We start from the raw sequence: 25,216 nt of genomic DNA, 5'->3' as shown, positions 1-25,216 counted from the left end.
GCTGGACACAGAAGTGGCGGCTGTCCCCAACAAGGAGAGCTGGTGTGCTGCCTGGGCTGACACGGAGTTTTATCAGATTGCTCGAAATGTAGTAAAACACAGATTGCTTGGTATTGCTGCCTGCTGCCCGGGTTTCATTCTGCATTAAGCACAGCTCCTTCCACATCTCTGGACTTTGGTTTACAGCCAGGCAAGTTAGTTCCTCCAGGTTGTCTCCACTTCTGAACAGGTGGCTAATCCACTAAATAATGAGCCTCTTGTTTTTTTTTAAACCTTCAAATGATGAAGCATTTGCTCCTAAACCACCTAGGGAAGCAGCATCTGGTCTGTCTATTAAGCCATATGCACTCAAATTCAATATAGCAACAGAAGAAGACAGGGTGAACATTAATTAAGAAGTCCACCGATAATAAGAACCGACTCCTCTATGGAAATGATCTGTACTAGAAATAGTTTGATTTAAAAAGAAAAGAAGACCCAGTTGGCAAAAGATGAACTTTGAGTATTCTAAAAACAAGGGCATTTTAAGGGGCAGCTTATCTATTTCTAGACAAATAGTGGGAGGCGTTCCTTCAAGTGTGCATTGTCAGCTTTCAGCTCACGACCTGGTACCCAGATATTCATTCCCTCCTGAAAGTTTTGTTGGAGTAGCAGTTTGCCTTGGGTTTGGAATAGTCCCTGAGCATCCTCTTGGTAGGTTAGCAAGAGCACTGCATGCTCATATCTGAATTTCTCAGATAGATGGAGCAACCAGGCACCAGACTGTTTTAAAACAAAACAAAAAGCTTTTTAAAAAAAATATTTTGGGGGGTTTGCAGATTGGATTTGTGTTTAGGGGTATGTGTATACGAAGCTATCTAATACACATTTAAGAGATGACATTTGAATGATCTTTCATAACCAGGAAAACACGATTTTGGTCCCTTTGGCTAGCAAAGGGGGATGCATTTAATCACCAAATGTTAGGAAGCTTGTGCAGAAATAAGCAATTCAATTTTTCCTGGTATTGTTGCTGCAATTTGCTGTCTCATTGCACCAGCGTCAACCGGAGGGTGCTGTGTTGTTTGTGATGAAAAAGGTTTATTTATCCACTCTAAGCTATGCTTATGGTTTGGCTTTCTTTTGGTCCTTACCCCACTCTCTCTTATGATCTGTTCCCTGGGGGATTTTTGCCCAGGAACCCCAGCCGCTGCTATAAATTAACCTAAATGAGCAGCCTATGGTGCTGCATGGGAAGAATGCAGCTTGGTATTTTGCGGGAGCACGAAGTACGTGCATCATCAGGAAGGCTCATTGCTATGGACGTTGCTACTGGAGGGGGTACCAAGTGTTTGCCATGAATGTTTCTGACTGTAAAAAAACAAAACAAAACAAACTACAAAAATTCTTCCTGTAACTTTGACTAAGAAAACCTTTTGTGGAGCGAAAGTATCTGGGTTTTGGACAACCAATGGGAATTGTTTAAATACATTAATTATCCAGCAATTCTTAGAGGAAGGATCGTTTAGAAAAAGTTTCCAATGAAAAGTTTTGAGCAACCATAATTATAGGCGCGTCTCAATACTTTGCTCAGAAGGAATCCAGATGATGGGTAACTGGAGTGTGTCTGAGTTCCCACAGTGCCCATTGCTATTCTTTGTGACTTCAACTCACGGGTTCTGGTCATCTTTTTAATAAACACCTAGCAACTTTTCGGATTCATTGGAGACCTTTTATGCCTGCCTTTTGCCCCCTGGGAGGGCCCTGCTGTGTTAATGCACATACACCTCTATGTAGACTTGCAAACGTGTGTGGGGATTTTGATTTTAAAGGGAGGAGTCCTGAAGGTGAAATGAACATGGGAGATGAATAGAACTGTGATTTTTTTATTCTCCTTCGGGACTAGCTGAGTCTCAGCCGATGTAAATCCACATGATGAGGCCAGAAGTCTGAAAGTGATGCTTTTGCTTTGTGGAGTCAAAGCAATGGTGCTTAACAGTAATATCTGAAATCTCAAGTGACACCTGACTCCTATATTCCAAAAACTTAAATAAAAAAAATAAAAAAGGCAGAAAATAGAAATCTCTTCTGTAATCTCCATGTGGAAATGCTTCGGCAGCTCTCCTTTAGGATGCACACTTCTGGCGTTACAAAGGAAGCAGTTTTTCCAGTCCACGGCAGAGCAATCGCTGCTTTCATTCCTTATTCATGTTCATTGGGGCAGTAGCTAACCTCTTCCAAGATACGAGCAGCATCGAAGGAGCCTCTGGGTTATGGCGGTAAATGGAATATTAGTCCTGAGGCTGGGAGATGTGCAGGATGCAGGCAAGCTCCAGCTTGCCCTGAGACTCGGGCGTGTTTGCGTGCTCCTGAATGGTAAATGTGTTTATCTGGAAGGCAGAGCTGTATTTTAGAGTACTGTGCTGTAACAGCCAGGAGGCTCAACATCCTCGGTAGGACGCAGCTCCGTGTGTACGTGGTACAGAAATGGGCTGGAGGTCGGCTTTCAGCCTGGGAGCTGAGCTGCATAGGCTCAAGGGTTCAGTCAGACCTTCTTGGTGCATGGGAGCCAGCCAAGCACAGAAATCCCTGTTCTTTCCTTCCTGCTGTTTCTCTGCTCTCATCTCTCCCTGCTGATTAGCACAGGCCTTCCAGGCCCTGTCACAGGGAAGTCAGCAGGGATCTGCAGGTGATGCTTCACACCTGCTGTTACTGGTAGCAGCAAAACCATACAATGAACCCCAAATGGCTTGGGGTCAGCTGTCATGGGCAGTGGCTGCTGGCTTGCCAGAGTTTGTAGCATCTCCAAAGGTTGTGAGCTGCCGAGAGAGTGCTCATCACCACAGTCGCCCTTACTAATCTCTCACATTTGGGGATTTCCATTTCCATGACCGTTCCCTTTTCACTCCCCAGAAATGAGCAGAACAGAAACTTCAGGAAGAGTTTTCACTTCCCTTCCAGCGCCAGGCTTGGATGTGGTAGAGTGAAAGTAGTCTTCCAGTATTGCAGAGAAATACATCCAGAGCCATGTGCCAGAGTCGCCGGGGATAAATCACTGAACAACTCGCCCCAGCCTGGGAGGCTTGCCTGTTAGTCAGGTAGGTGGATTTGCCTTGAAAACATCCAGCAAATTCAGCTGTTGGTGGTTTTAAAATCCAATAAGCAAATCTGTGAATCTACCAGAGGGCTTTGCTGCTTAGCTCACCTAGAAGCAAGGTTGAAAGTTATTAAAAAGGGTCAGCAATACATTTGACATTTGTCGCACAAACACACGCAAATCTTGGACTTGAGGGAGGGAGGGCCTCCGCGTAATGGGATTTAGGAAGTTTCTCTCCTCTTTAGGACCTTGTTAGGTGATGTGATTGCTTTGCCACCTAGAAGCAGGCCAATATGAGAGACTTTTGATGGCTGTCACTCGGCAAGGGAAGTGAATGAAGTTAGATGATGGTGATAAATTGCTTGCCATGTTGGCTGCAGAAGGGGTTAGGACAGGGCAATTGTCTGCCTGAAGCAATGTGGAGCAGGTGCACCTGCACCTCTGCGCAGTAATGGGAAGTGCATTGTATTACACTTAATCTGCGCGTGCATGTGGGAGTGAGTGCTGCAAGGTATTGTGGGTTTATTATCGGACCATAAAATCCTTATAAAGCATGGAAAAAACAGGCAAAACAACAACAAAAAAAAGGTATTTCTCTGGCAAGGTCAGTACAGTTCCATAGAGAGCAACACTGTTGTATTAATCGGCACCACGGAGTTTCTGGTCCTTCATTTCTTCTTCTCCCCTTAAGTCTCTTTCCCTGGTTTTCTCCATACAAACTTTTTTTGCCCACCCTTTCCATCTCGACTTTCATTCTCTCGTGAATTTTATGCTTGCTTTCTCTGCCTGGCTTGTGAGACAGCACCAAAGCTGACTTTTGCCCTGGTCGCCTCGAGGGAGGTGATGCTGGGCAGTGTTGCTGAGGCCGAGGTGCTGCTGCAGGGGAAACCAGCTGGGAAAGAGGATGCCTGCAGGAGTGCAAAGAGCTCGACAGGGAGGGTCCAGAAAAATGATGCAACTGTGTATAGGAAATAATACAATTCGGAAAGGTCCGGGTGCGTTCTTGGGTCTGGAGTTGGAAGATGAGCTGAACGTCTTGCTGACTGGGTCAATGGTTGGAGGATTTTGTTTGCTTCTCTGCTTTCCTTGCTGGACGAGGCCGGGAGAACACACTTCCTCAGGTCCCCGGGCACCAAGGTGCAGTAAGCGGGGTCTTAGAGCACAGTACAGGTGTAGCTCAAGATGAGCTGGGCAGACACTGTCCCTGCTTGGGGTGGTGTCTGTAAAGCCAAGAATGTGAAGGCTGGCTTGTTGTCAGGTCAGTTTTGAGCAGAGTTAATCACGGGTCAAACAAAATTACAGTGCAATTTCTAAGCCAGAAAATTCTCTTCCGGGCTTCCATACTGAGTTCTTAGAAACACCCATTCAAATGTGTGCGTTGGCACATAGCTACCCAAGTCCGGCAAATTTTGGTTTCCTTACCAAGTCCTTGTTCATTGTCTCAATTTTTAGAGTGAGATTTCCAGGAGAAACTAAATTTAGCTTTCTAAACCTGAATGCAGACACGTAATTGAAAGGCATGGAGTAAAACCTGTGTCCCATTGCAGCTAATGGTGAAACTTGAGCCACTCCTGATTTTTCAGGAGGGTTTATTTAAGTCACTAGAAGTGTCTTTGCATTGACAGTTTAAAAAATAAAATCTCATTTCTTATGCAAGTGTAGGACTTTTCAAAGCAGCCAGTATTACTGAAAGTGATTTGATCTTGGCTTGCCAAATCAATCAAGGTTGGGTTTTTAAATGCATTCATGTATTTCATGGTATGCAGAACTTCTGAAAATCCGATTGCTTTGAAGGTTTTCCCACAAAACTTGCTCTTAGAGTAAATGAATGTCTGTAAAGGGTGTTAAGTATTGTTAAATTGGTGTCTTTTGGTTATTAGAGGCCAAACATTGCTATGTTAACTCTTCAGAAGGAGTGAGCTCTGGTAGCAGCTCAGAAGCCTCCTTTTGCTGGATCCAAAGTCACCCAGAGAAATGTGTTGGACTTGGTTATGGAAAAAATAAAAGTCTGCTGAAGCAGTAGCCTTTATTAACTTTGAATTTGTAGCATGGGATGAAAAATGTCTCTTCATAAGGGATCAGCTTGTAATTATCAATTCTCTGTGATAGTGGTTGATGTAGCTTTTAGGTGGAGTGTGCGCTTGGGAATTCATCTCGGGCACAGGCGCAGGGATGGGTGTCGTGGCCAGCAGCAGCCATTTCCCTTGGCTCTCCTACAAAATTGTCGCAGCAACCTTTACCAGCGTTCATACCTCAGCAGCAAGCACTCGCACGGAAAGGAGATGACAAATACGATCCTCCCCCCAGGTTATTCATCTCTTCAGAAATATTAATCGCTTGTAAAACTAATGAAGACAGTGAAAACAGAACGGGGAGGTCAGGAGGGAGCCTGTGATCCAAATACCTGCACAGCAGGGGGATCAGCTGAAAGTGCTACCAGATCAAAAATAATCACACTGAGATGAAAAACATATGTAAACACCTTGTGTCCTGAGAACAAATGTCACTGCAGTCATATGTGAAAAGGGATTTCTGTACGTATGTGCCCCAGGAGCCTTGCTCGGACCCTCTCTTACCTGTGGCCCCCTCATTTCTCCTCAGTTGCTCTCAGAGCCCGTGGGCCTGATCCTGCCCTTGGGTCTCACCCGGGAGCTGGGCTGCAGGGACAAAGGCATTGCTGGTGACTGTGGGCATGTAGGCCTGTTCTGCAGCTCCTGTTGCATGTCTCCAAATGCACCTTGCCAATAATCAGTTGATCAAGTAACACAATCCAACTGTCAAGGTTTACAAATACTGTGTTTCTGAATGACAAATAGCAGCGATTTTTTTAGGAGGTGTTACAAAGTGAGAATATCAGGCTGCAGTGACAGCACAAAGTCTTCCAGTGCATGTAGACCAGCCCAGTTTCCCATGTATATGGATGAAAAGAGAGCAACTATTTGTATTTTCCCCAATAGGCTCTACCGATGTCTGACATATTACCGCAGGTCTTCCAGCAGAATAACAAAGAAAACAATAGTTTTCCTCCGTGGTCTCATCGACTCTCTCTAAGAGTTCTGGCTTGGTATTAACAAGTAAACAACGTTTGCTTCTCCTAGATTGCCTTATGCTACAGAGACAAAATAAAATTACCGGGAAGAGAAGGTTTTATAAACGAGTTACTGTTGTGGTTTTTTTCCTTTCTGAAAACAAACTGAACCAAATGCTGCCAACTGAAAGGAACAGGGGGAGAAGTCACTGAAGGAGGAGGTGATTGGATATATATTTATTGCATTTGTAGGAGTACATTATTGCTGATTCAATGAAATAAGAAAATTGTTTAGGCTTGCCTGAATGAGCATTACTTTATCTAATCAACCTTTTCTAAATTGGTCTTAATGTACTTCTATAAATACATTATTTCCAAACTCCAGGTTGTGTGGGCAGCATCAATTCTGCTCTGCCATGGCACCAAGACGTGCCCACCCTTTTGTTCTATGCTCGAAAAGCATTATAGTCTTTTCTTCTTCTTCCAGAAGCGGGGTAAGAAATTAATTGGGAGGAAAATGCTTTGTGCATGGTCCGAGAGTACAGTGGGCTATGCAGCTGCTATTTGGTTGTCTGGAGTCGGATGCCGACTTCTCTGTGGGCGGGCAGCTGAGCAGAGGTTTGGGCTGCCACGTGCGTAGGGCTGCTCTCAGTGACCCTCTGGGACCATGTTGTGTCCCTCAGACCTAAAGGATTCAGCATCCTCGTGTCTGTGGGGTGAGTCACTCTTCTGGAGGTACAGAAGCCAAACTGCTTTTGCATTTAAATACTGAGAAAACTCTGTGTCTTGGGGCATTACACGCTGCTGCCTGGCTTGATTGTTGTTTTTTAATTAAGAGGACCTCACAGTTTCAAAGAGAAAAAACTTGAGATATGCAAGGAGAAAGGAGATTCTAGGAGATTCTAATTCACACCTTGTGCTAGCTTTTATTCAGGGCTCTAACAGCAGCTCGTTAGAGCTGGGGTTTATGGAGAAGAGATTGTAGCTCTTGGAAGATAACCTCCAAATTGCAACCTAGAGGGCTGATTTCACTCCATCCGAACAAGCAAGCTGTGCTGCTGGAGCTCCGTAACCTCAGGCACTGCGAGCTGTGGTGGTATTGATCCGGGTGCAGGCAAGGAAAGAGCCACATCCGAACTTGGAAAGGAGACCCATGGGCTGTGCCATGAGAAGCTTGGATTGGAGCTAAGCCCTCCTCTTCGTGCTGGTGCGCAAGGCAATTTCAGGATAAGCAAATAAATGAGGGCTTGAGCGCAGGCTGATTGTTTACGCCTTGCTAGCAGAGCATGCAGCTTCTCCTTGCTCCTTCTGGAAATGAAGCTAGGTCTGTTCCCTTAAACCCATTAAGTGGTTGTAATTGTGTTGTTATTAAGCTGAAATGATATATCTAAAGGTCTTCATGCATGGATCATGAAGAAGCTAAGTAGCATTACAGGGCTGGGAAACAGTAAGCCCATGGATTCACATGGAAAAAAAAATCTGTCAGTTTTGTCTTTGATAAGCAGTTAATTTAGCTCAGAATTGGCAGAATTCCCTGTAGTTTGTGTAGGGAATTTCTAGGTTATGCTGCAAACGTCAGAGTAATATGTGGTTATCTGAGACAACTGACAAGTGTTCAAGCGTGACAGCTATTGGGAAAGCAAATTCCAAAGGCAGGTTGAATCTGAATATATTAGAGCGTATGGGCTGCTGTGTGCGTGTATTGTGACAGAACGAAAAGCAGTAGCAGGATTGTTTTAGTTCACTTAATGATGGCAGAGGCTCTGTCTGTTAGCAGCTGAGGTGATGGCACTGGGGGTGGATCCATGGGGTGAAGCAGCTGTGCGTCTTGCAAGACCTCTGCTCTGGCCTGGCCCCATGGAAAACCCCAGAGTTGTTGAGCATGGTAGGTGCGGTGCGCTCCCGGGGTACATCTTTGTGTTGCTTCATCTCCCCCAGACCTGTATTGTATGACCAGTATTGTGATCATGGGACTGGCATGTCGGTGACATGGGCAGTGGGATCGAGGGCACCCTCAGCACGTTTGCCGATGCCACCAAGCTGTGTGGTGTGGCTGACGTGCTGGAGGGAAGGGATGCCATCCTGAGGGACCCCACCTGGAGCCCTGTGTTCAGCACCCAGCACAAGGCCATGGACCTGATGGAGTGAGCCCAGAGGAGGCCACGAGGATGCTCAGAGGGCTGGAGCACCTCTCCTATGAAGACAGCCTGAGGGAGTTGGGGTTGTTCAGCCTGGAGAAGAGAAGAAGGCTCCGGGGAGACCTTATAGCGGCCTGCCAGTGCCTAAAGGCCTACAGGAAAGCTGGGAAGGGACTCTTTGTCAGGGGGTGCGGTGATAGGACAAGGAGTAATGGCTTTAAACTAAAAGAGGGTAGGTTTAGATTAGATATTGGGAAGAAATTCTTTACTCAGAGTCTGGTGAGCCACCGGCACAGGCTTCCCAGAGAAGCTGTGGATGTCCCATCCCTGGAGGTGCTCAAGGCCAGGCTGGATGGGGCTTTGGGCAACCTGGTCTGGTGGGAGGTGTCCCTGCCCATGGCAGAAGGATTGGAATTGGATGATCTTTAAGGTCCCTTCCAACCCAAACCAATTTGTGATTATGTTTCTCTCACCTGAGAAGGGTTTAGGATTCCTTTATCCTAATATCCTTTATCCATCCTCCTGATGTTAATGTGCAGATAAAGATGTCAACATGGACAAACTTGGTTGAAATGAAGTTTTCTGGGGGAAAGGAGGACTGCAAACAAGAGATGAGGTGAGGCATGCAGCTTTTTGGACTAAGGTGGGTTTTTTTTGATGATACCAAGGATTTTGGTTCACCCCACTATAAGAGCTCAACAGGTTGTGTACTAGGGTGTGCAAGCATTGTATGTGATGTGCAACAGTTAGAGAGCAGCCCCAGATATGACTGTAGGTTGCAAAGTATGTTAGCACACAAAAGCTCACACCAACTGGAGAACTGAGTCACGAGAAACCCCAAGTTAACACAAAATTAAATCTGTAACTTAGAAACTGCAGCAGAGGAGCTCATGACTATTCATTTTAGGTGTTAAAATGTCTGCGGGGTTGGGGATTAGAAGGTGAGATGCTCGCAAGGATTGCAAGGTAAGGGCTCTTGGGGGCAAACCTGCATGTAGGGAGGTAATAGCTATTACATTTGGGGGCCTTGCAGAAGAGCAGGTTCAAGAAATCTGACAACAAACAGGTTGTATTTGATCCCTGCAAGGAGATATGAGAAGTTTAATGCATAGCCTTCTGCAAAAGCGAAAACGTCATCGTTTATAACCTTTTAAGCAGCAATCTCATTGAAGGGAAATAACAGATAGCAATCTGGTTATTTATTTATTTGACATACTTTAAAAAAGATGAGAGCTAGTTTCTACATTTGTTCATCTTCAGAATGACATACAGCTCTGAGAGTAAGCCACACATAAGTTTCATAGACCGTGGTGGTATATTTTGCCTTTTAAGAGCTATCGGGTAAATCCAGAGACTACCAGATAATATACTCAGCTTGAAAATGATAAGCACGGAGATATGAAAGCCATTCCTTTTCCTGCTGTTGAAATGGGAAGATTAGTGGAAATGTCATGGCTTAGAATTCATGAAGCAATGTTTCCCTAATCAGCCATCACACTAAATTGCCTGAATACAGTATATTTTTATTTATTTCTTTTATATAAGTAGACTATACACATGTGAAGGCAGGCTGAAACAGGCATTATAAATAGAAATCCTTATGCATCATGCTCTGTATTACCAGGGTTGTGTACTAATTGTGTTAGGTCTATGATTAGCTACTATGAAATAGGTCAGCATACAACTTCATAAACGCCACAAAACGCTCCGCAGGATGAGCCTACAGGTTAGAAAGAGCCACAGATGGGTTCAGCTTTTCCGAAGCTGTGGGCCAAACTCCCACATGCTTATCAAAGTGCAGTACTGCTCGCTGAGGATATGACCCACGTGTCTGGTTGCTGCCTGCTTTCACTCTGGAGCAGGTAGGACATAAAAGTTGGCTTTGCATCGGAAGAGATTTTGGCAATGCGTGAGTAATTTGCAGCTTTCAGGCTCAAGTGGTGACAGCTGGAGGGATATGTCCATAATATTGCCTCTGTCATTCTCAGGAGACATATGTGTCAGAAAATGCCTGATTTACAAAAACAGAACTTGCATGAGTGTGTACTATGCATATAAATGTATGTATATATACACCAAGCATATACCCAGCCTGTGATGCTTTGAATGAGTGCTTAATACAACATGGTGGCAATGTTTGTGGAGGATGTACATTCATACAACCTTTTTGCTCTAGGATGTTTTTGGAGGCTTTTCTCCAGTGATGTCACACAGGTTTCAATTGTTTAAATTAATGAGCTTGCTTTGCTGAAGCAGGTTAGGGCAAGGGAGCTCAAACTGTTCTGCTGGTGGTTTTTGGGGGGCAGTAACTTCTAGCAGCTGGGGACAAATCAACTTTTCCCATTAGAGCTAGGTACAGGAAAGAAAACACGTGCCCTTGGCTCTTCCTGAGACTCGGCTGTCCTTCCACCTTCCCTGCTCATTAAAGAGTGAAAAAATTACTGGAACGTAATTCTGTGTACTCATAAAGGTGCAGTGTGAACAGAGAAAGAATGTTCCCTGGTAAAGAGAGCTTACGAGGTAAGCAGATGATGAGGGGCGTAAAGTGGAAAAGCACAAAAAATGATGGGATGCCATAAGGTACCTTCTCAGTTAGTGACTTTGTAATGGGAACCCCATGGGCCCAATAAACTTGCCAAAAAATACTGCATGCTATTTTGAGGTAAGATTACCTTTTTTTTTTTTAATCCAACACAGACAAAATTCATGTTCTCTAGTCTGGGCTGAGATTTATGGCAGTGCAGGATATTAGTACTTTTCCGATTACAGCACTGTGGCAGTAGGAGACTGAGATGCATGCCTCTTGCTGCTAGAAAGCTGACAGCATGTGCTTATGTCTGCATGTGTATTAGCAAGGGTTATTAATTTCTTTTGGATGCAAAACTAAAATTAGTGTCCCTTGGCTTTTTCCTAACTGAAAATGGCTTTTTAAATATGTAAGAATCAGAAATCATTTTCCTGATACCTGGGCCCTTTCCTGAGCCTATCATTCACATGATCATTTGTCATTAGGCACAGTGGGCAGGAGGTTAATTGTAATTGTGCAGTCACCTGGACTATTGTGTGATTTGAAACGGAGTTTCTCTGCTGTGTCAGGTCCAACAGTATATTATTTGAATGCGTTAGTGCCAGGCTGATCTTTAAATCTGCCAGAGAACTGAGGAAGAAGTGATTTAAGCGTTCGATTTAGTGCTCTCTTCTTGCTGTCCGCTTCAGGCCACTTTACTAGCGATAGCAGAATGTGAGTGGAATTAAAATACAGATGTGTCAGTTTTTAAAAAAAATAAAATCAAATCAAAAGTAGCAACCAAGAACGTGGAACCCTTCATCTTAGTAACTTAATGCTGTATATCTTTGTTGACAACTCTATATGTAAATCACTAATTATTCTAAACTATTCAGTTCCCCTCCAGGAAATACAGACTTCAACATTAAAGGCTAGCTATAACGAATGAAAGCCTTACACTGATTCCCCACAGGTTTTATTAAGCTGCAGAGAAAACCCAAGGTTTTTGCATCATGAATAACTGTGATAGAGGGGTCAGCAATTTACCTACATCAGTGGAGATTACTGGGTTTGGGGCAGTAATTGTAAGCACTTTAAGGCTTTGGTAATGCGTACTTTGTACTTTGCTGAAACGGTGAGGGAAAGAGGGCATGACTGCCTGGTAGGCTGAGGTCTCGTATCACTGCTTTATACCATAGCTGGACTCGAGGAGTGTGATATACATGCACAACTGATCCAGTATGTCAGTCTTCGAGTTTTTTTATATTTTTTTCCACGCAGACTTTTTCCCAGTTTTCCCAGCCTTTGCTTGTTTGGCCTGGCAACTCATTTGCAGACCTACACTGAGCTGTAGGTTGCTTGGTCTGCATATATGACAATGCCTCTTGTGTAGCTGTGGGAGGGCTGGTTCTTGTTCATCGGTGCCCTGGATGGCACCTTGATTGTCCCATGCGATCTACAGGGACACTGGATGCAAGGAGAGGGCCGTGGTCTCTCCTCTCATCTGCTTTGTGCTGTGCAAACTGCATTTTGGTCTGCATGACCTTTGAGAAGAGAGGGCAGGAAGAAGATGAAGCCTGGTGTAGACGTGAGAGCTGTGGGGAGACAAGCAAGTGTTGTGCATCCCAGAGGAGGTGAAAGCAAGCCTTTGTTTTTCCTGGTCGTATTGCCTGTAGGCAGCACTGTTGGGACCAGTTCTGCATGAAGGCCCTGTGGTTCCTTTAGCATGTGCTGAAAGGTGAGATCAGGTTAAAACTCCGTATAACTTGAGTTATGTATCTACTTCTGTTCTTAAACCCGTCTTTGGCACACTCTCGCAGGGATGCAGGAATTATTCAGACTTTCAGAGTTCGTTTGTTACCTTTATTCACCAGCCAGTTGTCATAAATCTCTAAACTCTTATTACTGTCTTAAATGCTATATTCATTTTCTGTTGTTTCATTTCTGCTCATTCTTAATGTATTTCATTGTAGCTCAAGTGCTTCTGATCCAAAACAGGTTCTTTGCAGTGGGGAGACAAGCTGAAGGTTTCTAAATTTGGGACTCCCTAAGTAGAGCATCTTCCTGCATTATAGCCTGATGAGACAGCTTCATTGCCTTCTGATCCTTTCGTCAGGCTAGAGAAGGGCAGACCTGGAAAGCAAAATTCCTATTTGGATTTCATTTTAAATCCAATTTCTCAAGAGCAAAGGAGAGCTTTCTTTTTTCCTCTCCTCTTCAAAAAAAAAAAAAAAAAAAAAAGAGAGAAAAGAAAGAAGACCAGCCAAAATATCTTCCTGTGGATGAGCGCACAGTGCTCTTGATGTCTTCTCCAGTGTTGGCCTTTTGCCTTCTCTCCCCTCTACCTTCTATTTATTATTATTCTTGGCCACCTTTCTTGAAGGAGCTATTGATTAAAGGATGCAAGCTGCGTCAGATCCTGCATATCAAGCTGCTCTTTTTTTTCAAGTTACTCAGTATGTGAAGAGCATCTATTTCTGCACTGCAGTGCAGCTTTACCCAGGTGTACCTGGTCTCTCCAGCAATCTTTTTTTTTTCCCTTTGCCCTCCCATCCTGCTAAATGGACATCCTGTCAAATACTGTTTGCACAGACTGACAGCTATAGAGGTCTTGGAGAAAAAGCCAGATCCGTGCACATACTATAACAAACAGAATCAAAATGTCAAGACACAAGTGAAATATATCACTATGCTTCCCTGTCAGATTTTGCTAATATCACCTGGATAAATTGACAGAGGAACACCTGCAGCAAGTTAACCTATTTTTATTAGTGCTTGTTTCACATATTTATATTTGGTGAGAAATATAAGGACTGCTGGGGAGAAAGCTTTCCGGTATTTCATGGCAGGGTGGAGTGCCCACTGTTCTTCACGCAGAAAGACGATCACGGCAGTGAAGTCACTTTCAAATAACACAGCAATTAATAAAGAAAGAAAAAATAATTTCACAGTCTGTTGTTAAATTAGCAATTCTTCAGAGTGTCGGGAGATCCTAGCAGAATTAATATGCACTCTGAAGCCTTGGGCAGTCTTGGTGCATATCATTTACCCAGCAGCTGCAAGAGCAAAATGCTGAGGAGAGGTCCTCCATTGCAAGGGAAATCGTGGAATTACCTATCTAGCAATCATTCAGCAGCCTATTCGCAAGTAATCAATAAGAAAAGAAACAGTTGGATTTGGATTGTGTCCCTCATTCTTTCAAGACAGAAGTAGCAGAAACAATGGCTGGAAAATGATGTGTTAAGTAACACAGGGGTAAAAAAAATAGGTAGGGAGCACCATACATTTGAGCTGGGAGAGGAAAGTATACAATAAGAGGGCGATAAATTTCCCTCGTGTTGAAGGGGAATATTTTGTAGCAGCTTTTTGCAAATTAAATGCATCTACATAAATAATGTAGCAACACATTTAATTGCAACTATTTATTTTTAAATGTGCCTGGATGACAGGAGAATTTCTGTGCAGAGTAATGAACCCAGTTTTTCTGCCACTTGTGCAACTTCTATTTAAAAAACAAAAAAGGGTGAATAGTATTTCGGCCAAGTGTCAGAGCCTCAGAAGTTTTTAGCTGCTCTCTAGTGCATCTGAAAAGAAAAAAAAAAAAAAACAAAACACCAGAAGTGGGTACCATGTGTGTAATCATGGCTGGGTATTGGGGAGGTCAAGATATGACAGGGATAAAAAGTATTACCAGTCCCTGCTTAGGTCAGGAAACCCCCCATTTAGTCTGGCAGTGCCAAGTGTACCTCTTCAAATAAAGGAGGCACACCGGGCTCTTTGTTTGCCTTCTGCTGGTTGAGCTGTTGGTGTTTGTTTTCAGGCTTTCTTCTCACAAAGACTAGAAACCTCTTTTCTCTCTTTTTGCATGACGAGACAGATTCTTGGTGCGTGCTCTACGTTTCAGGGCTGCTGAGAGGACGCAGAGCATCCTCCCATGCCACCCTCACCCACTGGTTATCACAGGATAGGTACCTTCACGTGTGACGAAGCTTTGAAAAAAAGTCTTGCAAGATGACCTGTAGGACGGAAAGCTGTTGGGGCTGGTCTTGTATGGCACATGATGAGCAGGTTGTGGTCTTTTCTTGTAAGGTATAGGTATGCCAAGCCTCCAGCATGGCAAATCCAGGGCACAATGCCCTCGTGCCAATGCCAGTTGCTCCCCCTTTTTTCCTCTTGTCGTTTTCTAGTCTTTCATGAACAAAATGAATGTGAATGATTTCTGCAAAGCAGACTCCTTGCTTTTTGCCTAACCGGTCTTTGGAAGACTGCTTAAGTTGATGCAATGCAAGGGCGCAGGAACACAGCAGAAATTACAAATACAGTGCTGGATTTCCAGGGCAGACAGGATTATGTAGGCACTGCTTATTCTCTGGATATAGCTAGAGAGCCAATTAAACAACAGTATCCCCTTACAATAATTTCAGAATGAAATCTCCGTAAATCAAGCCTTGGAAGCTCGAAATTGGGCTATGAGAATGACCAGCATCGCTGCTGCAAAGTTTGCTTCAGGCTTCTGTTTCATGGGATGTTGTAGGTACGGAGAAATGGATTTGTTGAGGAGGGGCTTATGGTGAGGGTACGTGTAGCAAGAGAGAAGGTAATGTTTGCTTTACTTCTGCTTCACATATGAATTTCTGGCACAGCTGCATATGTCAGATGGTCTTTTTGCAGGAAGACCGTGGGAAGAGAATTTTGCTGAGGCCATGGGTAGGGATGCTCTCAGGACATCCCCTTCCCAACAGTCAAATGCTTTTATGTAGATGCTTTTCTCTCTGAAAAATGCGGTTCGTAGTCTGACAAAGAAAATACCTTCTTGGGGATAAAACTGCCTATTATTTGTCTCAGGGGTTTTGGTGCTTTTCTGTGTGGGCTGGATTCACAGCAGTACGAGCTAGTTCACGGCAAGGATGGTCCAACTCCAGCATCCAAAAGCCATCAGGCAGCCCACCCAAATGGTGTTGTGACTGGCTGCAAAACCAGGACATTTGAAGCATCAAGTCATATTGATTTATCTTGGTTATGAGCAGTTTTTCCTCCAGAAATGGGGGAGCTCTTAGTGAACTAAGCAATTCTCTTGCTGCTGCAGGATTGGAGCTCAAAGAAATGCTTCAAAGGTTGGCGTGACACAAGTTAGCGATGCCCCACTGCCCTTCATTGAGCTTGCTCCTAAAGATGGGCCATTCGGTGCAGCTATTTGGCGAGGCAGATGAACTGTGAAGTTTTGCAGCGTTCATCTGACCCAGAGGAGTAGTTGAGTCAACTTAACAAATAACTTCAGTATTTTGGTGTTGTCTTAATTAAACTGGAGTCATGAAGTGCTGTACTTGAATGTGATGGGAAAGCTGCTTGATGTTTCCATACTGACTTTGTTGTGTGCGTGTGGAAAGAAGTGTTTTGCTCAGCTCTCCTGGTTAAGTTTCTCTGGGTATTAATACTTGCCACGTTCTCCTTGCATCCCCTCTTTGATTTGTTGCAGTCCAACCAAACCACCTCACGGTGCATGTATCTGGGCGGAATTTAGCTTGCTGCCACCTGCATCTCTTTAACTCCGTTCATCATCCTATCACCCAAAAACCCACCAACTGCTGAGGAAGGAAGCACGGCTGAAGGGAAGCATTCCCCAGGAGAGAATCGCGTTTCCTTCTGTGCGACTGGGCCTCCTGCCCCTCTGACAGCACTGCCCACATGCTGCAGAATTGGCCAGTATCGCCTGTATCTTAGATTTGCAAATACGCTTCCCAGGAGTCGTTTTTATGTGCATGAACCCATTTAGCACACTTAGTCCAGACAACTCTGGATAAATCCTTCCTATCTTTTGGCAGAAGGACTGTAAAAGATCCATCTACGTCGCCCTCTGATGGAATTTGAATAGATGTGTCTGGAGTGACATATGCTCAGCCATAAATTACAGAGAAACAATTTTAAAATAAATTGTCTACAGCCAGTCCTACCAAATTTACCTCCCGAAACAGATGATCATAAAGCTAGAAGCAAACAAGCCCTTAAACATTTGAGGCAGGCTTTGAGAGGATGCTTTCGCTGAGGTGTTGGCAGCACCTGCCAATCTATAGTGATGCTTAGTTTGGACCAAAGCATGAAAAGAGGACGATGAAAGAAATGCTAATTTTTATACCACCTGAAAATCTTGTCCATACAAATGAAGCTGTACAAGGTGGAGTCAACCAGAAGGAGATACTTTTAGCATTTTAGTTCTCCTTACTGCCAGTGTGCGTACACTATTAGTTGAGGCTAAAACCTTGAAATGTTGGTAGAGTAAACACACATGACATAAATCATCAAAATAAATCCTCCCAAATGTCATATTTCTTAACCATAATTGGTTGCAATTGTCCTAACCACAGCGTAATTAGAGAATCTTTCTTTCTCTGGCCAGGCTCCAGATCTGTATGGCCAACTGAATCTGAAGACTGAAAACCTCTTTGCAGTATTGTGCCAGCAACCATGTGGCTTGGAAGAACCCTGTTTTCCAGGAGATTTTACTGACTGGTCTTTGCATCGTGTAATATGTGTACACGCGTGCATGGGGAGGTTTGGGCTGGATCATTTTCAAGTTTGATCCTGTCCCCCTGTTGCCATTAAGGATGATGCTTGTTATTGCTATTCAGTCAGCACCGCTATTGAACTCCGGGGAGTTCTGCAGCTTGTCCATCAACCTGCCCCTTGCTCAGCACACAGCGCAGTCTGAATGTTTAAGCTACCATTCACGTAGCAAAGGACACACCAGGCTGCGTGTTTTTGTGCAGAAGCCCCCAAAACAGCGTCTGGTGCCTCTTGGATTACTCGTGGAGCTAGGCGTCTCGAGTTATGTTTACAAGTGTGCAGGAACAAATCTGTCTGCCTTCCTCTGTATCTTAAACTGTATTTTTCCCCTAGGTGCAGCATTGTAAATCATCACTTCCTCTGTTTAAGGGAGTAAAATGATTTCAGTTTGTCTTCATTATAAAAGAGAGACAGTAATTTAAGCATAATTTAAGCGCATCTTAGTCTTACACCTCAGAGAACAAAGAAAAGATGCACAGATTTTTATAGATGTGGAGATTTATGGAGATAGATATTTTTATAGCTATCAGAGAGGCTGCAGTGAGAGGATGTGGACTGCCTATTCTTGCTATAAGCTAGCTAGTTGGAGCTCGGCGAGACTGTCCTGGGTTGCATTTTGTAACCAAACAGGTGTGAGAACTGCAGATGCAATCCGGGCTGCCCAGGGGGCACCACCACGGCTAAGGGCAGGAGCACAGCACAGGTGGAGCAGTGGCTCAGAGCTTTCTCCTGGGCATGGGAGCACCCAAGGTGAGCCAGCTGGCAGCACCAGCCCAGGGGCCGAGGAGATGGAGTCGTACAAGGGAACAAGGGGAAACTGCAAATGTTAGAGAGGCCGTGTCTTTAAACATTGTATGCAGTCGTCTGGACCTGATGTCGCAGTCACACACACTTCCAGCTCTATCAAAAATGTAAACAGAGGACAGAAGTGAGGTAAAAGGTGTCGCATATAAAATCATCTTCTGAGAGTTAACAAGTCCTCCTGCAGATGGATAGCTTGCAAGAACATGCAGTTGCTGTCTAAGGAAAGACAAACATAGTTTCTTCTTATTTTGGGGCAAAACCCAAACAATAGCACTGTTTTTGCACATATCCCAGAATAAATCTCCTTTCCTGCTCCTCCATCACACTGCTGAGAGTTTAGGCTTGACTCAGGTTTTGCCTCTCTGATCACTTCCAAATCTTCTTTGGAGCAAAGTCAGAACATGCAGAAATATGGCCCATTACAGCCTTAATGTAATCACAAGCAGTTTCAAATGTATTGTGTTCAAGTTAACTTTATGGCTTGCAAATGTAGCTGACTTGGGAGTTTGATGAATTTTTCAGAGCGGTGCCACGTGAGGAAGTTTTACACCATTTAGAAGAAACGCATTAATGTTGTTAGTGGCAGTTAATTCTTTGCTTTCCAGCAACTACGCTCATGTCATAAATTGCTGTGTGACAATTTAGCGAGTCACGTGGCACAAAAGGTGATATTTCAAGGGGAAGAAGCGAAAGTACTAATTGATTTATGTTCTAGTTTTCAAGGTTGTTTTGGTATTCAGAGCTGGAGTTCATTCCAATGCAGAGCAGAGGTAACTCAGCCTCAGAATACAAACAGTGGACAAAACAGCATCAGAAGACACTATATTGTCCTAGGAAAAATAAAAAATAATTTTTTATCCCGCTTGAGGTGCAGGCTTTGCTTCAAGGTAAGGTCCCGAGACTTTCTTCAAGGTGCCAAGCCATCTGATGACCCATTTATTCAGCAAGCTCCAGGAACCTGTTTCAAAGGACTTCTAGGAAGTCTTGTGCTGCGGTGGCAGAGCTGCCGAAGGATGCTGGCAAGCCTGCAAGATTCAGGCAAACTGGCAGCTCTGAGTTACAGTGTTTTATTAGTGGGTATTTATTTAATTCCCTTCAAATCCCTAAGGCGTGCTGCAGGAAGCAACGTAGCGCTATTGCAGACTGAGAGACCAACCCTAAAGGAGATATAATCTCCTTAATAAAGGAGATATAATCAGGGCATTTTACACATTTTCTATAGCTTTATAGCTTTGGCAGCAATTTTGGTGTCAGCCTGCAGTTCAAGGAGAGCTGTTAGGAAGGGCAGGATTAGCACTTGGGAACCTGCTTGTAAATTCTGCAGGAAAAGGCTCGATTGGCGGCTCTTTCTTTTTTCCCCCCTGTGTAATTCCTGAATACTTTCAGGAGAGTGCAGAGATCATCTGTTTATATTCGCCGGGAAACATGAAGACAGTCTGCTGTGTTTTTGTTTTGTTTTGTCGTGTAAGTAAAAGAGCATGTCAGGAGCACAGGCTGAGGCTCGGAGCCACTCAGCAGTTTAACTGATTCCACATTGTAAGGAACGTACCTCGCTAAACCCTTTTTCTTCAGGTTTTGGACACATCTAAGAGGCAGCAGGCCCCTCTTCTTGGTGCAGACGCTTCAAGGCACGGCAGCTCCAGAGACTAGAGCAGGGCTTGGTTTATTTGTAGCTTGTTTTTGCTCAAATCCTTCAACTCTCAAGGCATATTCCCTGCGCTGGAGTGATGTGCTAATGAAGGCAGAGTTGATGAGCTACAGAGCCGCTCTCCTTTCTGCTGAACACGCATAACATGTCCTCCTGGTGTTTCAGGCCTGGATTGCAGAGCTCGGTTTTATCTGTGGGGCAGAGTTTTCTGTGTGTTCATGCTGTGGTCACTTCTAAAAGCCATGGTAATTTAAGCTCTGCTCCACTTCCACGTACATGCGGGGATGGTCCCAGCCCATGGGAGTTTGCAGTTTGAAAAGGCAAATCGGTCTAAAGCTTGGGAGGGAGAAACTGGAGGAGTTTGTGGTTTGCTCCTGGGCAAGAGGTAGTTTGGGAAGGAAACAGGTTTTAGATAACGTGTGCTCTGTTTAGACCAGACGTTCTTATCCTCATTAATTTTTGTTAGATTTCATTCTTTAGCTTTATGGATTAGTGGCACTGCTTTATGAGTTATATTGGTGGTTTCTGATTACCTCAGAGACTTATTTGGTACTCTGCAAGGGAGAAGGGGTAAGTCCTATTTGAGCTTTATTTTCTGGGATATACGAAAGGTCACTTTGCTGATCTGAAGCATTTAAGCACTGCAAGCTTATCCTTCCAGAATTACAGGAGTGCAAAGGGAGTAATAGGTTGGACCTTTCTCATCTCTCCTGGGATTTCAAGGCTTTATGGGGTTGTTTCTTAGCTTTTCTCTCTGCAGGGAACAAGGCCTAAGTTCAGTATAATGCTAATTTGATGTTGTGATAGCTGAGAGCTCCTTGCATTAAAGATGATGCTTCTTACGGATGTGGCCACGTATGTGTTAAGTTCCTGGGCACACAGAGATGCTCGGAGGTGGTGTCCTTGCTTCCAGTGCTTGCTGGGTACCACCACCTAGGGCCAGTGTGCCCCAAAGGCATGGGGCAGCCAGAGAGGAAGAAAGCCCTGCACGTTGCTTGTAGCCTTCAGCTGCAGCTCAGGGATGATTACAGAGCTGCAGCTGCAAATCATTTGATGTTAAGGCTTGCAGAAGATAATCTCTGTTAAGTAGTACCAGCTGTTTGATGTTACTGGCTGCTTCTGCCTACTTTTTTCCACTTGCAGGTACTTGCAGTCTCTAGTACTGATGGAGCACATAAAAGTTAACCGTCTTGTTTGAAGAGGGCAGCTTGTCTTGTCAGAGTCCCAGTGATTCCTCTCCTTTCCACACACGTTATAAGACCCAGTTTCTGACAGTTCGAGGAATCAGCTCGTGCTGTTGCTGTCCCAAGAAGCTCCTGCTGCTGTCCTTGCCTGCAGTGATCTCTTGCTGGCTTGTCCTGGAGTGTGCCAGCAGCCAGAGGCTGCACGGCTGTTAAAGCTCTCTGCCTGCAAGTTTTTGTGGTTGCTACTAAAAATAAAAAGTGAAATGAATTTGCTGATAATGGATGCGCTACTAACAGAAACACATCCCACCTAACACCAGCAGGTTGTTTATGGCATGTTTGCTGCATCTAAAAATATTCTTTTTTTTCCAGCAAACAATTTCATTTAGAGACTATTTTCACACGTCGGCGGCTGTTAATCAGTTAAGGAGTTATCAGTTTTAATATTAGAAAGAAAGAAGCAGATGTCATTAACAACCTGAAACTATTTCATTTCTTGTCAGCTGGCTTCCAGCAGATTATGGGGAAATTTAGGCTTGTCTTATTTCTCCTCCTTTTCTCAACCCCTTGAGAAGAGAGAGAACGCTATTAAATGAATGGCCGTACTGTGCTAGTTCTGTGTATCCTTTGAAGAACCATTGAATTAGAAATAGTGAGATAAAAATATAAGACTAAAATAAGATTTAATTAGAAATTAAACCCCAGACACCCATGTAATTTTAAATAAAATCATGTATACTTCACGAGGAGACTTTAAGGTTGACTGTCAGAAGTGGAATGATAACGGATCAAAACCCAAGGTATGTGCATGGAAGGCACGGGCTGTTGGTGTCCCCGAATCCAGGCTATTTTGCTCCAAATCCAGTTTACAAAATATCTGACCCATGGGAGCCTTCAGATTACATAAAATCACAGAATCACAGAATAGCCAGTGTTGGAAGGGACCCAACAGGATCACCGAGTCCAGCTCCTGGCTCCACAAAGGACCATCCAAAAATCAAAACACACGTCTAAGAGCGTTGTCCAAAAGCTTCCTGAGCTCTGGCAGGCTCGGTGCTGTGACCACTGCCCTGGGGAGCCTGTCCCAGTGCCCGACCACCCTCTGGGTGCAGAACCTTTCCCTAACACCCAGCCTGACCCTCCCCTGTCCCAGCTCCGTGCCGTCACCAAGGCCACCGTGAGGTCTCCCCTCAGTCTTCTTGAGGTCTAGTTCACTTTGTTCCACATCCCTCATGAAAACATAGGTTATTGGTGTTGTAAATCAGTTGGCGTATACTTCTTCATGAAAACAAAGCATTCCCTGCAAGCTGAGCTATGTACCACACCACCATTAACAAACTGCACCTTGTTGAAAAGCTGTCGAGGAAAACTGACTTGCTCTGCAGGTGCTGCTTTGCACACAATACAAGCGCAGGAAACTCTTGTGCCATAATGATTTAGTGATTTTCTGTCTGTCTTGATGGGACATAATGAGATAAATTCAAGTCCTTTTTTGAAGGCTAATTACATCGAGTACACACGAGACGTGGGCTGCCCTCGTTATGTATTGCATGTTTTTGTGCTTTCATTTCCCTGCGTCTATTGTCTGTGTGTGCGAGTTTTGATTTGGCTTTGATTTACAAATTGCAGGCCAAAGAGGGGCTGTTTGGTGGTCTCCTCTCCCAGAAGATTCTCCAGAGAGCACAGAACAATTCCTGCTGCGTAGGTAGGGCAGCATCTGAAGATAGCCATGAAGCTAATATGTAAGTGAACTCGTGTAAGAAACTGAGGAACGTGCCATAAAACACGAGGGCAGCTTGCAGCAAGTCCTTTAACAATCATCTGCAATAAATTTAGCCATCTGTGGCCTGCAGAGCTTACGGTCTGGATGTGGAGCAATGGTTGGCTGCTGAGCCATTTTGGAGATTTGTTTTTTGAAACCTTTGGATTCACCAATTTCCCTTACGTTTTCTCTGCGTGTCTTGTGGGTAGAGAAGGAGACTGGGGAACAGTGCAGGAGGGTGGGCTGTTGGAGGTGCTGGAGCTGGAGCATCCCCTGGAGCAGGGATGGAGTGGCAGCAGATGCATGACTGAGACCTTGCAGCCTGTGGTGAGCCGGGAAACTGCTTCAGGCCAGGCAAAACTGGAGGTGGGGTCTGGGGAGGTTTATTGGGTGCTCCTGGATCGCACCCCTTTTGCTACGCGAGTGGTTTTCATCAGCAGAGACTTGCTGGTTGATTCCAAGGGATTTTTTCCCCGTGCTGTAGGGAGCTGAAATCAGAATAGCTTTAGTGTCAAACAAAACACTGCATGGTTTCGTTACGAGTTGAGGTGCTAGAGTCTGTCTTCACCTCTTGGTGAAGAAGCTAGTGGTGCGAAAGGGGAGATGTCAAGAGAGAGTCTCGGGTACTGCAGGAAGTACAGCCAAGTTCAGCATCTTACTTGGTCCTTCGAGGAAAAGGGATTAATAGTAAAAATCTGCACTTTATAGGGAAGATGAACTCTCCTCGTGTCTTCTGGCTGCATTTTAACACATGACGTTGCTGTGACTGCCTGGGGCGTTGTTAGTGGGACAGTACTAATTTGTTTGCTGTGAGCACTTTTCCTTTGCCACTAGGCAAGTCTGAATGCAGATGGGAAGACTGATTTCCAGGGAACTTTAGTACATCCAAATAGCCAGCCATGGATATATCCATACTTCGTTTTTCTTCCTGGTAGCTGCGGGTTTGTAATTATGCATCCAACTGCATGATTACAGGTCTGTTTGGCTTTTTTCTAAAGCCAAGGTGAATAAATGCAAACCTCTGACTGTCACCGCTTGTAGCTGTGTGCACACACCGGTGAGTAAGTGCAGTGATCTTCGCTTAGGTGAAAGAGTGCTTGTTCCAAGAGGCTGGAAAAAAGATATTACTGCATTCAGTTCAAATTATCAAAATAAATAATAATAAAAAAATCCTAAGCTACCCTTAGCCAATATATTGCTTTTGTAAGAACATGAATATCTCTTGTATAAACTCTTTGAACCTCATTATGCATATATATTGGAGCTGAAAGGAATGTCTTGAACGGCGAGCACGCTTCCCAGGCTGTACCCAGAGCAATCTGTCTTATATAAAGTACTTTAAAATTCATCACAGGTTTTCAGGGGAAAAAACCCTAGGGAAGTAGCCTTATCACAATGTCTTAAAACTGTCAATCTCGAGATTCCCTCAACCACTGTATTGTTATTTGTTTGCTGAGACATTGATTTCTGGGTATAGAACATTTTAAACAAAAACCACAGGATGTATTTTACCTGTTTTTCTAAGCCTGAATGGAAAAAAAAAACCAACACGCAAACACAATAATGTTTTCTAAAGCAGAGCCAAAAGATATTACCTCTCATGCATTTAACAGAGGAAATAAATATCCAGCAAAGGCAGATGCTAGGGGAGAGGCAGTCAACAGATTCTTGTTCTTTTTTTCATGCAGATATTTAAGCATGCCTTGTTTATTAGTGGGGTAGACTTGTTTTAAAATATTCAAACCAAATAGTTCGCGAGTGTTTGTCTGTTTTCTTTCTAGCTGAAGACATGTTTTTTAAAGGAAATGTGAAGAGACTAATTTTTATGATGGGAGAGCTTAGCCTGTGGTTCTTCTTTTCACAGTATGCAGACCTGGGTTCTTCAAAGCTTCACCCCACAGTCCATCCTGCAGCAAATGTCCCCCTCACAGCTACACGCTTGATGAAGCATCCACATCTTGCCTGTGTGAAGAGCACTATTTTAGGAGGGAATCAGACCCACCTACAATGGCCTGTACAAGTAAGCATGTGCTTAGAGGGTTGTTTTTAATCCTTTTGAGCTGTTCCTTTTACTGTGACTAGACGTTATGATCTTAATGTGCTTTTACAGGCTCTGGGCTTCAGTTGGAGTTAGTCTGACACACTTGTAACGTCACTGGCTTTGTCCACCATACCCCCAGTTACAAGAACAGACTCAGGCCTTTTGGTTCAAAAGCCGGCGTTAAACGCAGGAAGCATTTAAGTAACAAGTAGATGATGCTCCATCTCTCACAGTCTGCTCTACCATCACACCGGGGGCGTTCCCAGCCAGCAGCACTGCGCTCAGACCCGTGCATCGGTGCATGCACGGGTACCGGTGTCCCACACGCATGTGGAAGAAACTACGGCAGTGCTTGTGTACTGTAGCTGTAGATAGAGTAGATATGGTCCTGCTTAGCATCATCTCGTTGCTCATTTTCAGTAGACTAGCAGGGAGAGAGCCCTACCTTTCCAAGCTGCCTGGAGGAGG

At 44.3% G+C, this 25,216-nt stretch overlaps 1 protein-coding gene across 17 annotated transcripts in view; it reads left to right on the top strand.

Moving 5' to 3' along the window:
• Positions 1-25,216, top strand: part of EPHA5 (EPH receptor A5) — a 200,058-nt gene that overhangs the window by 80,030 nt on the left and 94,812 nt on the right. For 12 of the 17 annotated variants that reach the window (XM_080589538.1, XM_080589550.1, XM_080589553.1 and 9 more), the window contains exon 4: positions 24,572-24,727. The exons of the other annotated variants lie outside the window; for them this stretch is intronic. In XM_080589538.1, coding sequence (XP_080445664.1) covers positions 24,572-24,727 — 156 coding nt within the window. The remainder of the gene's footprint in view (positions 1-24,571; positions 24,728-25,216) is intronic. 17 annotated transcript variants of the gene reach the window in all.

The sequence above is a fragment of the Anser brachyrhynchus genome (assembly GCF_964034855.1).
Source record: "Anser brachyrhynchus genome assembly, chromosome: 4".
Classification (NCBI taxonomy): Eukaryota; Metazoa; Chordata; class Aves; order Anseriformes; family Anatidae; genus Anser; species Anser brachyrhynchus.
This window is presented reverse-complemented; position numbering and strand designations above follow the sequence as displayed.